Genomic DNA, 13,031 nt, shown 5'->3' with positions numbered 1-13,031 from the left:
GCAACTAGAAGCACAAGCATTTCGCTACACTCGCATTAACATCTGCTAACCACGTGTGACCAATAACATTTGATTTGATTTTGATTTGAAACGTCTAGGGGCAACACCGGCTCAACCATGAAATGGTAGGCCACACAAGCTCACAAAACGGGACCACTGAGTGCTGAAGAGGTCGGCACGTAAAAATTGTCTGTCCATTGCAACACTCACTCTCGATTTCTAAACAGCCCCTGGAAGCAACGTCAGCACAAGAACTGTTAGTCGGGAGCGTCATGAAATGGGTTTCCATGGCCAAGCAGCCGCACACGATGCCCACGATGCCAAGCATCGGCTGGAATGGTGTAAAGCTCGGCGTCATTGGACTCTGGAGCAGTGTATACTCGTTCTCGTGTGTGAGCCTCTTAGTTTCAGTGATGGGAAAGCGAGGTCCATACAGAAATGGTTAGTCGAGATCAGTGTGGAAGAACTTGACTGGCCTGCACAGAGCCCTGACCTCAACCCCATCGAACACCTTTGGAATGAATTGGAACGCCGACTGCGAGCCAGGCCTAATCTCCCAACATCAGTGGCCAAGCTCACTAATGCTCTTGTGGCTGAATGGTATCAAGTCCCTGCAGAAATGTTACAACATCTAGTGGAAAGCCTTTCCAGAATATTTATAGGGGCTGTTATGGCAGCAAAGGAGTGACCGAGTCCATATTAATGCCCAGGGTTTTGGAAGGAGGTAGTCGCCGAGCAGGGGTCCACATACTTTTGGCCATGTAGTGTATTCACATCTGTTACTGCACTATTGATCGTTAGCATACATGAATGTGTTCTGATTAGGTGACAAACCAGGTCCCTATGGGTTAATGACTGAGCTGTTAATTACCCTTGTTAAGCCAATATCTTCCCCCTGCCACCTTCCCTTAATTGCCCAGTACAAGCCATTGGTCAAGAGGTCTTAGTGTAGGTCTTATCTAAACAATGGAATCCTCACCCTATGGCCAACTCTGGAGAGTAAGATTGATCCAGGAAGTTTTAGGAGGGTAGAGAGGGCACCTAAACTGGAGTGATTGATAATAACGCCTGTATAATCAAATCTCAGGCCAAAATAAATGCTACAGGCTACCCACTGCATTATTAATATTCTCTGCCACAATCACAATCTGAGGTCTTGTCCCAAATGGCACACTGTCTTCCCAATATAGTGTTCGACATTAGGGACCACTTTTTATATTGTGAATTGGGTGTCATTTGGGATGCACACTGAAAAAATTATGATGCAGTTTTTTAATGGAGAGCTCATGGGTAGTTCAAATGACAGGTTCTTGCAGATACAGTACACTTCCGATCTGCATTAACCTTTCTTTTTTATGTTTATTTTTGCCGTGTCTCTATGCACACACACACACATTAGCACACACACTTTTCTTTTCTCATGTTTTTGTTCAATACATTTTTTATAGTATTACTGATATTGATTACTGCATTGTTGGGAAAGAGTAAGCAAGAAAGGCAGTTCACTGTACTTGTGCACGTGACAATAAAAACGTGAATATAAATCAACATGGAATAAGAGAAGTGTGTAACATTACAGCAGACCTAGCTGGATTAGAGTCCAATAATCCACTGGAGCATATCGTACCAATATATACAGTGGGGAGAACAAGTATTTGATACACTGCCAATTTTGCAAGTTTTTCTACTTACAAAGCATGTAGAGGTCTGTAATTTTTTATCATACGTACACTTCAACCGTGAGAGACGGAATCTAAAACAAAAATCCAGATAATCACATTGTATGATTTTTAAGTAATTAATTAGCATTTTATTGCATGAGTATTGCATAAGTATTTGATCACCTACCAACCAGTAAGAATTCCAGCTCTCACAGACCTGTTAGTTTTTCTTTAAGAAGCCCTCCTGTTCTCCACTCATTACCTGTATTAACTGCACCTGTTTGAACTTGTTATCTGTATAAAAGACACCTGTCCACACACTCAATCAAAAAAATTACAGACCTCTACATGCTTTGTAAGTAGGAAAACCTGCAAAATTGGCAGTGTATCAAATACTAGTTCTCCCCACTGTAAAAAAAGGTGCGACTGTCCCCATAGGAGAACCCTTTAAAGAACTATTTTTGGTTGCAGGTAGAACCAGAGTTCTACATAGAACCCAAAATAATTCTACCTGCAACCAAAAATCTTTGTTCTATGGGGACAGCCAAGGAACCCGTTTGGAACCCTTTTTTCTCAGTGTACTGGGAAACTAGTCAGGCAGACAGGCCGATACAGTGCCTTGCAGAAATATTCATCCCCCTTGGCATTTTTCCTATTTTGTTGCATTACAACCTGTAATTTAAATGGATTTTTATTTGGATTTCATGTAATGGACATACACAAAATAGTCCAAATGACTTGTTTCAAACAATTCCAAAAAAATTTAAACTGTAAAGTGGTGCATGCATATGTATTAACACCCTTTGATATGAAGCCCCTAAATAAGATCTGGTGCAACCGATTTCCTTCAGAAGTCACATAATTAGTTAGATTGCTGTGGGGATGTTTTTCATCGGCAGGGACTGGGAAACTAGTCAGAATTGAAGGAATTATGGATGGAGCTGAATACAGGGAAATTCTTGAGGGAAACCTGTTTCGGTCTTCCAGAGATTTGAGACTGGGACGGAGGTTCACCTTCCAGCAGGACAATGACCCTAAGCATACTGCTAAAGCTTCACTCGAATGGTTTAAGGGGAAACATTTAAATGTCTTGGAATGGCCCAGACCTCAGACCAATTGAGAATCTGTGGTATGACTTAAAGATTGCTGTACACCAGCGGAACCCATCCAACTTCAAGGAGCTGGAGCAGTTTTGCCTTGAAGAATGGGCAAAAATCCCTGTGGCTAGATGTGCCATGCTGATAGAGACATACCCCAAGAGACTTGCAGCTGTAATTGCTGCAAAAGGTGGCTCTACAAAGTATTGACTTTGGGGGGGTGAATAGTTATGCACGATCAAGTTTTCTGTTTTTTTGTCTTATTTCTTGTTTGTTTCACAAGAAAAAATATTTTGCATCTTAAAAGTGGTAGGCATGTTGTGTAAAAATAAATTTTATTTCCAGGTTGTGAGTCAATAAAATAGAAAAATATGCCACAGGTGGTGAATACTTTCGCAAGCCACTGTAGACAGGCAGGCAGACAGCTCCAGACCATTATATAGGCCAGACCTCAGCCTGTGTCTCTCCCAGCAGGGGATTGGCTTGTCAAGCTAGTTTGGCTTTCCACAATTTTTTCCAATTGGCTGTTTAGAAACAGTAGTTTAGTGTTGTATTACACAGTTGTTATACAGTGATAGAAGCCCCAAGGTCTCTCTGTTCTGCACATGGTACCTGGTGGATCTGATTTGGTGGTTGGTTGACTGACTGTGTGGGAGTGTGTTTACCGGTAAGAATACATTTATTTTAGTGTTAAGTAGCGTATATTGACGTTTTTGTGTACATGCAAGTACAGCAAACATGTCAGATATAGATGTTATGCAGATGTTGTACATTGACCAACTGCAAACATTAAGAGGATACGTAATACTCATACACCTTTTTCTTTGTCTTTCTTTCCCACTCTGTGTGTGTGTGTGTGTGTGTGTGTGTGTGTGTGTGTGTGTGTGTGTGTGTGTGTGCGTGTGCGTGTGTGCGTGCGTGCGTGCAGGCTAACGATGCCTCAGGGAACACCTGGAACTGGCTCTACTTCATCCCCCTGATCATCATCGGATCCTTCTTCATGCTCAACTTGGTCCTGGGTGTCTTATCAGGGTAAGTCTGACCAAACATATACACACACACACACACACACATACACACACACACACAGACGGACGGACGGAGCCCTGTCTCCCACTGCTAAGGTATGGTGTGGATGAGGTCAGCTCACAGATAAAAGGGTTGTAAAGGGTTGCTCACATGCACACACCTATGCATGCATTCACACATGCACACACACCAACTCTTTCCTTAGGCCCAGATAAAGTTCTGCTTCCCCATAGGAACCCAGTTCTTTCTAGACTAATGACAATGTATATGGAATGAGCCCTGTTGAGACGGACCCAGTGTGTGTAGAGGAGTGTTTCTCACTGTCAGAGACAATGAGACCGACACCACTGAGTTCAAAGAGAAGAGCAAGGGACACCATTAAGATTAAAGACCTGGCCATTTTAAAACACAGGAGAGAGAGCGAGAGAGTGAGAAGAGAGAGAGAGGGAGATAAAGAGAGCAAGTCGGGGGAGGGAGGGAGAGAAGGAGAGGGAGATGACTCATTTTAGCTCTTTTCAGTGTCATTTCAGTTGAGATGCATTTCCTGTCAGTTGGAGGAATTCAAAATGAATGCGGTATCATCAGTGTAATTTTATGTTACCCAAAAGTGACACTGTCTTCTCAGTGCCATCTCTTTGTTACCTCAACCACTGGAGTGATGGCTGAGTTTCTATTGTGGTAAGCTGTGGAATGTGAGAAGGGAGGCTCTACAAGATGGCCATGGATCTTGAGGCTAAAGGCGTCCGCATACTTTGGTTCAGCTGGCGTCCAGCTCGCATACTCCCTTAAAACACCTTCGCTTGAAAAACAAGAAAAAGCAGCAATAGTACTGTTTGTCCATCTTGAGACGTTGTAACCAAAAATACTGAGAATAAATGAGATCTTAGTTGCACAATTTTACATCTAACTAAGCTGTTTGGTGCAGTATTTCTCAAGTGAAAAAAGTAGCATGAAAACAATTTGTCTGTCGCTGAATGACAACAAACACTTAGCTGAAGAATCCCTACTGTTGACCAATGACGACGAAGGGGTGTAGATTTTGGCTCCGAGTTTCGGCTTGCCTCGAGAATTTGGGGATTTGTACGAACAGCCGAAAACCCCCCCGAAGACCAAAACGAACAAAAGCGTCACAAAATGACATCATAATACATGCACAAACTGTTCCAAATTGTTTCAGATGGGAAGCATGCCTTTGGGTTCAGGAAGGACAGAAGATATGGAGGACGCACGCACACACAATGCACACACACACACACACAAAACACAAAACAGAGGAGAGCTAGTCATTCACTGAGTAGGAGATTAGGCTTCCCAGAAAATGTAAACATAGCACCTGACCAGAAACATGTAGCCATACTACATTACTCATTACTCTCATTACTACATCCCTACAAGGATGTCTCCTTGTAGGGCTGATCGGAGACATTGTATGCCTGTGTGTTTGTGCGTGGGTGAATAATGCATCCCATATTAAAAGAGACTAAAGAGAGAGAAACAGGGAAGAAGACATTCATCCATGTCTGTTTCTCTCTGAGTTTGGCCCTTCAAAGAGCACTTTCATGATCCATTCCTCCCAGAGAGGAGAGGAAGAGTGGAACACACATAGAGGCTGAAATGCCATAGAAATGAACCTGTATATTCCAATAGGAGTTTAAAGTGTGTGGGTCCGTGTGTGTGTGTCCATATATATGTGTGTGTGTGTGTTCACAGGGAGTTTGCCAAAGAAAGAGAGCGTGTGGAGAAGAGGCAGGACTTTCTAAAGCTGCGCAGACAGCAGCAGATAGAGAGAGAGCTGACAGGATACCTGGAGTGGATATGCAAGGCAGGTCAGGCTCACCTCCACTTTTTCTACTCCGTGTGTGTGTTTTCCACATTTTGTTACATTACAGCCTTATTCTAAAATGGATTAAAACATTTCCCTCAACAATCTACATACAATACCCCATAATGACAAAGCGAAAACAGGTTTTTAGTGTATATTGAGTGACATTTCAGATGTATGTGTATGGGGACAGAGAAAGAGTTTGCTTTTTTTTAGTTATACACTTCTTTGTGATTATAAAAAATGTCGATCTTGTCTCATCGCTGTAACTCCCCAATGGGCTCGGGAGGCGAAGGTCGAGTCTTGCTCCAAACCCGCCAAACTTCGCTTCTTAACACCCGCCCGTTTAACCCGGAAGCTAGCTACACCAATGTTTTGGAGGAAACAACATTCAACTGCCGACCGAGGTCAGCCTACAGGCACCCGGCCCGCTACGAGTAGTCGCTATGAGCCAAGTAAAGACCCCCCTGGTCAAACCCTCCCCTAACCTGGATGACGCTGGGACGATTGTGCACAACCCTATGGGACTACCGTTTTAATCCCACTTTGTAACACAATAAAATGTGAAGGAATCCAAGGGGTCTGAATACTTTTGCAAGGCATGTGTGCATTGTTACTTTAAATGATGGTGATGTGTATGCACTGTACATGGGTATGTAGAGTCTTAGAAAAAAGGGCCCTACCTAGAACCTAAAAGGCTTACTGTCGCCATAGTAAAACCCTTTGAAGAACCATTTTTGGTTCCAGGTAAAACCCTGTTGTTCCAGGTAGAACTATTTTCGGTTCCATGTAGAGCCTCTTCCAAAGAAAAACCCAGAAGGGTTCTCTCATGGGGACAGCAGAAAAACCCTTTTGGAACCCTTTTTTCTAAGAGTGTACAGTTTGTGTGTGTGTGTGTGTGTGTGTGTGTGAGAGCGCGTGTGAGTATGTGTGTGAGTATATGAGTATGTGTGTGAGTATGTGTGAGCATGTGAGTATGTGTGTGTGTGACGTGGTATATAACCCTGTCCTCTCCTGTTCCAGAGGAGGTGCTGCTGGAGGAGGAGGATGAGAACGCGGAGGAGAAGTCCCCTCTGGACGGTGCGTGGTACAAGAGGAAACATAACCTCCCAGGTGAAAAGAGGGCTAGAGGTCCACGCTGTGGCCTTTACCATGGTAACCTACTGGACTACCATGGTACCTTATGGTAAAACAGGCACAGTTAGATACTATTAACCATTCTCATGAATTAGCCTCGCCCATTTTCAGATTCAGACTATGTTGCACCATGTCATTCTATGGTATATAAATCGCTCAATTCGATTCATGCCATATTCAGGGTTCCATGAATGTGGCCTGGTTCTCTTTCACCTGGGTTATAGGGATTAATACACTATTACAATGTGATAGAGTATCAATGAGTGATTACTAAGATCCAGGGAGACTGCTGTAATGAGATGCTTGTCTCATTCTCTCTCTATTCGTTTTTTCTCGCCCTCTATTTCTATCCTTTATTTCTTCAACTTTCCATCTATGTATTCCCCTTCACTCCACTCTTCTTGCCCTCTCTTCTTTTTTCATCTTCTCTGTTGTGGGCGGTTCTCTTCTTGTTCTCTATCACTACCCCCTCTCTCTCTCTTCACCTCTCTCTCTTCTCTCCTTCCCTCTTCTTTCTCCCTCTCCCCTTCTCTCTCACTCCCCCTCCTCTCTCTTCTCTTTCTCTTTCCTCTTCTCTCCGACATGGACGGTTCTTCCTGCTCCATCTGGAGTCCAGTCATGTCCCAGCTGTTACTCCCCCCCCCAGCCCCCTGCAGCCGCATGTTGTGTTATGTCCATACTCTCAGCCAATTAGGTCTGGTGTGGGAGCCAGGGTTAATTAGGGGGATTTAGAGAGATTACTTAATTGGATTAGGGCTGTACGAAACATACGCGCACACACAAACACACAAGCACAAATCTACACACACACTCACACACATTTCTCAGGTTAGATGACAGAACTGATGGCTTGTCTACGTATTTTGTCTACATCTTTCTTTGTTTAATAACTTAATTACATGATGCAGATTATTATGCCACTGAATAATATTGTTAAAGTTGAACATGTCGACTTGGCCAAGGGATATTGAATGGCAGGTTCAAGTTCTATTGACACATGCACAAGTACAGTCAAATGCTCAACTTGTAAGATCTACACAACAGGCACTAATCAATGTCAAAATAGTACAATTCATAAAATAACACATTTATATAATAAAGAAAACATGAGAAATAAGAAACGTTTTAAATGTTTTTACAATGTGCAGGAATACTGGAGTATATGAAGTAGATATGTCATGTTTCCACCTCGCCCATCTGAGTGCAAGCGAGCTAATATAAGACAGGTAAATTGCCGAACCTGACGTTAGGGCTGGAAAATGCCAGTGTCCCTGTTTTTACATGACAAATTTGCAAAATAATGTGCGTTTGACACTAGCACCGCCTTAACGCTAGCCGGAAGGGTTTTGTATACTAGTAATATACTAGTGGTAATATATACAGTACCAGTCAAAAGTTTGGACACATACTCATTCAAGGGTTTGAAGACATCAAAACTATGAAAGAACAGATATGGAAACATGTCATGTTAAACAAATCAAAAAAGTGTTAAATAAATGTAAATATATATTTATTTGAGGTTCTTCAAAGTAGCCACCCTTTGCCTTTGACAGCTTTGTACACTCTTGGCATTCTCTCAACCAGCTTCGTGTGGAATGCTTTTCCAACAGTCATGAAGGAGTTCCCACATATGCTGAGCACTTGTTGGCTGCTTTTCCTTCACTCTGCGGTCCAACTCATCCCAAGCCATCTCAATTGGGTTGAGGTCAGGTGATTTTGGAGACCAGGTCATCTGATGCAGCACTCCATTACTCTCCTTCTTGGTCAAATAGCCCTTACACAGGCTGAAGGTGTGTTTTGTGTCATTGTCCCTCAACAAACTTCACTGGACATTATGCAAACTGGAAACCACTTATCCTTGAGAAAATAATGCAAAAATAATTTAGACATATACGGTGACTGAGTTCATAAGGAAGTGTGTAGGAAATGTAGTACCCACTGTGTCTATTAAAACCTACCCTAACCAGAAACTGTGAATAGATGGTAGCATTCGCGCGAAACTGAAACGAACCATCGCATTTAACGATGGCAAGGCGACTGGTAATATGGCAGAATATAAGCAATGTAGTTATTCACCCCGCAAGGCAATCAAACAAGATAAATGTCAGTATAGAGAGAAAGTGGGGTCTCAATTCAACGGCTCAGACACGAGACGTATGTGGCAGGGACTACAGACAAAAACGGACTACAAAAGGAAAACCAGACAAGTTGCCGAGACCGATGTCTTGCTTCCGGACAGGCAAAACACATTCTTCGCATCCTTTGAGAATAACACTACCACCGACGCGGCCTGCTGCCAAGGACTGTGGGCTCTCCTTCTCTGTGGCCGACGTGAGTAAAACATTTAAACATGTTAACCCTCGCAAGGCTGCCGGCTTTGACTGCATCAGAAGCCGCGTCCTCAGAGCATGCGCAGACCAGCTGGCTGGTGAGTTTACGGGCATATTCAATCTCTCCCTATCCCAGCCTGCTGTCCCTACATGCTTCAAGATGGCCACCATTGTTCCTGTATCCAAGAAGGCAAAGGTAACTGAAGTTAATGAATATCGCCCCGTAGCACTCACCTCTGGTACCATGAAGTGCTTTGAGAGACTAGTCAAGGTTCATATCACCTCTACCTTGCCTACCACCCTAAACCGACTTCAATTGCTTACCGGCCAATAGATCCACAGACGATGCAATTGCCATCACTCTGCACACTGTCCTCTCCCATCTGGACAAGAGGTCCTGGACATCCTGACGGGCCGCCCCCCAGGTGGTGAAGGTAGGAAACATCACCTCCACTCCGCTGATCCTCAACACTAGGGCACCACAAGGGTACGTGCTCAGCCCCCTCCTGTACTCCCTGTTCACCCATGACTGCATGGCCATGAACGCCTCCAACTCAATCATTAAGTTTGCAGATGAGACAACAGTAGTAGGCTTGATTACCAAAGATGACGAGACAGCCTACAGGGAGGAGGTGAGGGCTCTGGGAGTGTGGTGCCTGGAAAACAATCTCACTCAAGGTCAACAAAACGAAGGAGATGATCATGGAGGTAAGGAAACAGTAGAGGGTGCACCCCCCTGTCTACATCAATGGGACCACAGTGGAGAAGGTGGAAAGTTTCAAGTTCCTTGGTGTACACATCACTGACAAACTGAAATGGAACTCCCACACAGACAATGTGATGAAGAAGGTGCAAAAGAGCCTCTTCAACCTCAGGAGGCTAAAGAAATTTGGCTTGTCACCTAAAGCCCTCACACATTTTTACAGATGAACAATTGAAAGCATCCTGTCGGGCTGTATCACCGCCTGGTACGGCAACTGCACCACCCGCAACCATAAGGCTTTCCAGAGGGTGGTGCGGTCTGCCCAACGCATTACCGGGGGCAAACTACCCACCCTCCAGGACACCAATAGCACCCGATGTCACAGGAAGGCCAAAAAACAAAAGACATCAACCTCCCGAGCCACTGCTTGTTTATCCCGTTATCATCCAGAAGGTGAGGTCAGTACAGGTGCATCAAAGCTGGGACCGAGAGACTGAAAAACAGCTTCTATCTCAAGGCCATCAGACTGTTAACCTCTAGCGACGAGCAATCCCGTATCCGGGAGCGTAATCATAGCCTCAAGCGCATTACCATAACGCACCTTTTCCTATTCATGAAAATCGCAAATGAAATGAAATAAATATATTCAAACACAAGCTTAGCCTTTTGTTAACAACACTGTCATCTCAGATTTTCAAAATATGCGTTACAGCCAACGCTAGACAAGCATTTGTGTAAGTTTATCATGGCATAATGCTATGCTAGCTCTGCTGGCAGCAGGCAACATTTTCACAAAAATAAGAAAAGCAACCAAATTAAATCATTTACCTTTGAAGAACTTCAGATGCTTTCACTCAGGAGACTCCCAGTTAGATAGCAAATGTTCCTTTTTCCCAAAAATATTATTTTTGTAGGCGAAATAGCTCCCGTTTCTTCATCATGCTTGGCTGAGAAATCGACCGGAAAATACTATAACGCCAAACTCTTTTCAAAATTTGCTCCATAATATCGACAGAAACACGGCAAACGTTGTTTAGGATCCATCCTCAAGGTGTTTTTAACATATGTATTCATTAATATATCCGTCGAGGCAGTTGTTTTCTCATAAGAAACGATTGGAAAAATGGCTACCTCAGTATTTTACGCAAGGTTTTCCCCCGGGAGACACCATGTGACCACTCGCCCTATATGGTCTCTTACAGCCATTCTCCAATGGAAATGCCTAAAAAGACGTCACAATGCTGACGAGACACCTTGGGGAAAACGTAAGCTGACTCCTAGCTCCTTCACAGCCATATAAGGAGTCATTGGCATGAGGCGGTTTTAAAAAATGCGGCACTTCCTGATTGGATTTTTATCTGGGTTTCGCCTGTAACATCAGTTCTGTGGCACTCACAGACAATATCTTTGCAGTTTTGGAAACGTCAGAGTGTTTTCTTTCCCAAGCTGTCAATTATATGCATAGTCGAGCATCTTTCCGTGACAAAATATCTTGTTTAAAACGGGAACGTTTTTCATCCAAAAATTAAAAGAGCGCCCCCTATATCCAACTAGTTAAACAGCCATCACTAGCATATTAGAGGCTGCTGCCTATAGATACAGACTAGAAATCACTGGCTACTTTAAGGAATGGAACACTAGTCATTTTAGTAATGTTTACGTATCACACATCACTCATCTCATCTATACTGTATTTATACGATTATATGGTATCTTAGTCACTTAATAATGTTTACATATCTGGCATTACTCATCTATGATATGTATGTATGATATGTACAGTTGATGTCGGAAGTTTGCATACACCTTAGCCAAATACATTTAAATTCCCTGTCTTAGGTCAGTTAGGATCACACTTTATTTTAAGAATGTGAAATGTCACAATAATCAGCTGTTATTTCTTTCATCACATTCCCCATGGGTCAGAAGTTTACATACTCAATTAGTATTTGGTAGCATTGCTTTTAAATTGTTTAACTTGAGTCAACCATTTTGGGTAGCCTTCCACAAGCTTCCCACAACATGGTGGGTGAATTTTGGCCCATTCCTCCTGACAGAGCTGGTGTAACTGAGTCAGGTTTGTGGGCATCCTTACTTGCACACGCTTTTTCAGTTCTGACCACAAATTCTCTATAGGATTGAGGTCAGGTATTTGTGATGGCCATTCCAATACCTTGACTTTGTTGTCCAACTTTGGCAGTATGCTTGGGGTCATTGTCCATTTTGAATACCCATTTGTGACCAAGCTTTAACTTCCTGACTGATGTCTTGAGATGTTGCTTCAATATATCCACATAATTTTCCATCCTCATGATTTGATCTATTTTGTGAAGTGCACCAGTCCCTCCTGCAGCAAAGCACCCCCACAACATGATGCTGCCACCCCCGTGCTTCACGGTTGGGATGGTGTTCTTCAGCTTGCAAGCCTCCCCCTTTTTCCTTCAATCATAATGATGGTCATTATGGCCAAACAGTTATATTTTTGTTTCATCAGACCAGAGGACATTTCTCCAAAAAGTACGATCTTTGTCTGCATGTGCAGTTGCAAACAGTAGTCTGGCTTTTTTATGGTGGTTTTGGAGCCGTGGCTTCTTCCTTGCTGAGCGGCCTTTCAGGTTATGTCGATATAGGACTCGTTTTACCGTGGGTATAGATACTTTTGTACCGGTTTCCTCCAGCATTTTCACAAGGACCTTTGCTGCTGTTCTGCACTTTTCTCACCAAAGTATGCTCATCTCTAGAAGACAGAACGCGTCTCCTTCCTGAGCAGTATGATGGCTGTGTGGTCCCATGGTGTTTATACTTGCGTACTATTGTTTGTATAGATGAACGCGGTTTCTTCAGGAGTTTGGAAATTGCTCCCAAGGATGAACCAGACTTGTGGAGGTCTACAAATTTTTTTTCTGAGGTCTTGGCTGATTTCTTTTGATTTTCCCATGATGTCAAGCAAAGAGGCACTGTGTTTGAAGGTAGGCCTTGAAATACATCCACAGGTACACCTCCATTGTGATACAGTGAGTTATGCACAAAGTAGATGTCCTAACTGACTTGCCAAAACTATAGTTTGTTAACAAGAAACTTGTGGAGTGGATGAAAAACGAGTTTTAATGACTCCAACCTAAGTGTATGTAAACTTCCGACTTCAACTGTATATACTGTTTTCTATACTATTCTACTGTATCGTAGTCCGTTCGCTCGGACATCGATCGTCAATGTAGTCTTAATTCATTCCTACTTAGATTTGTGTGTATT

The 13,031-nt window shown here is 43.1% G+C and overlaps 1 protein-coding gene across 2 annotated transcripts in view; it reads left to right on the top strand.

Annotated features, from left to right (window-relative positions):
• LOC109868451 (voltage-dependent N-type calcium channel subunit alpha-1B) overlaps positions 1 to 13,031 on the top strand; it is a 213,980-nt gene that overhangs the window by 120,014 nt on the left and 80,935 nt on the right. For both annotated transcript variants that reach the window (XM_031802801.1, XM_020458027.2), the window contains 3 exons: positions 3,687 to 3,790; positions 5,498 to 5,613; positions 6,633 to 6,689. In XM_031802801.1, the coding sequence (XP_031658661.1) occupies positions 3,687 to 3,790; positions 5,498 to 5,613; positions 6,633 to 6,689 (277 nt within the window). The remainder of the gene's footprint in view (positions 1 to 3,686; positions 3,791 to 5,497; positions 5,614 to 6,632; positions 6,690 to 13,031) is intronic.

Source organism: Oncorhynchus kisutch, linkage group LG23 (genome assembly GCF_002021735.2).
Source record: "Oncorhynchus kisutch isolate 150728-3 linkage group LG23, Okis_V2, whole genome shotgun sequence".
In the NCBI taxonomy this organism is placed as follows: Eukaryota; Metazoa; Chordata; class Actinopteri; order Salmoniformes; family Salmonidae; genus Oncorhynchus; species Oncorhynchus kisutch.
This window is presented reverse-complemented; position numbering and strand designations above follow the sequence as displayed.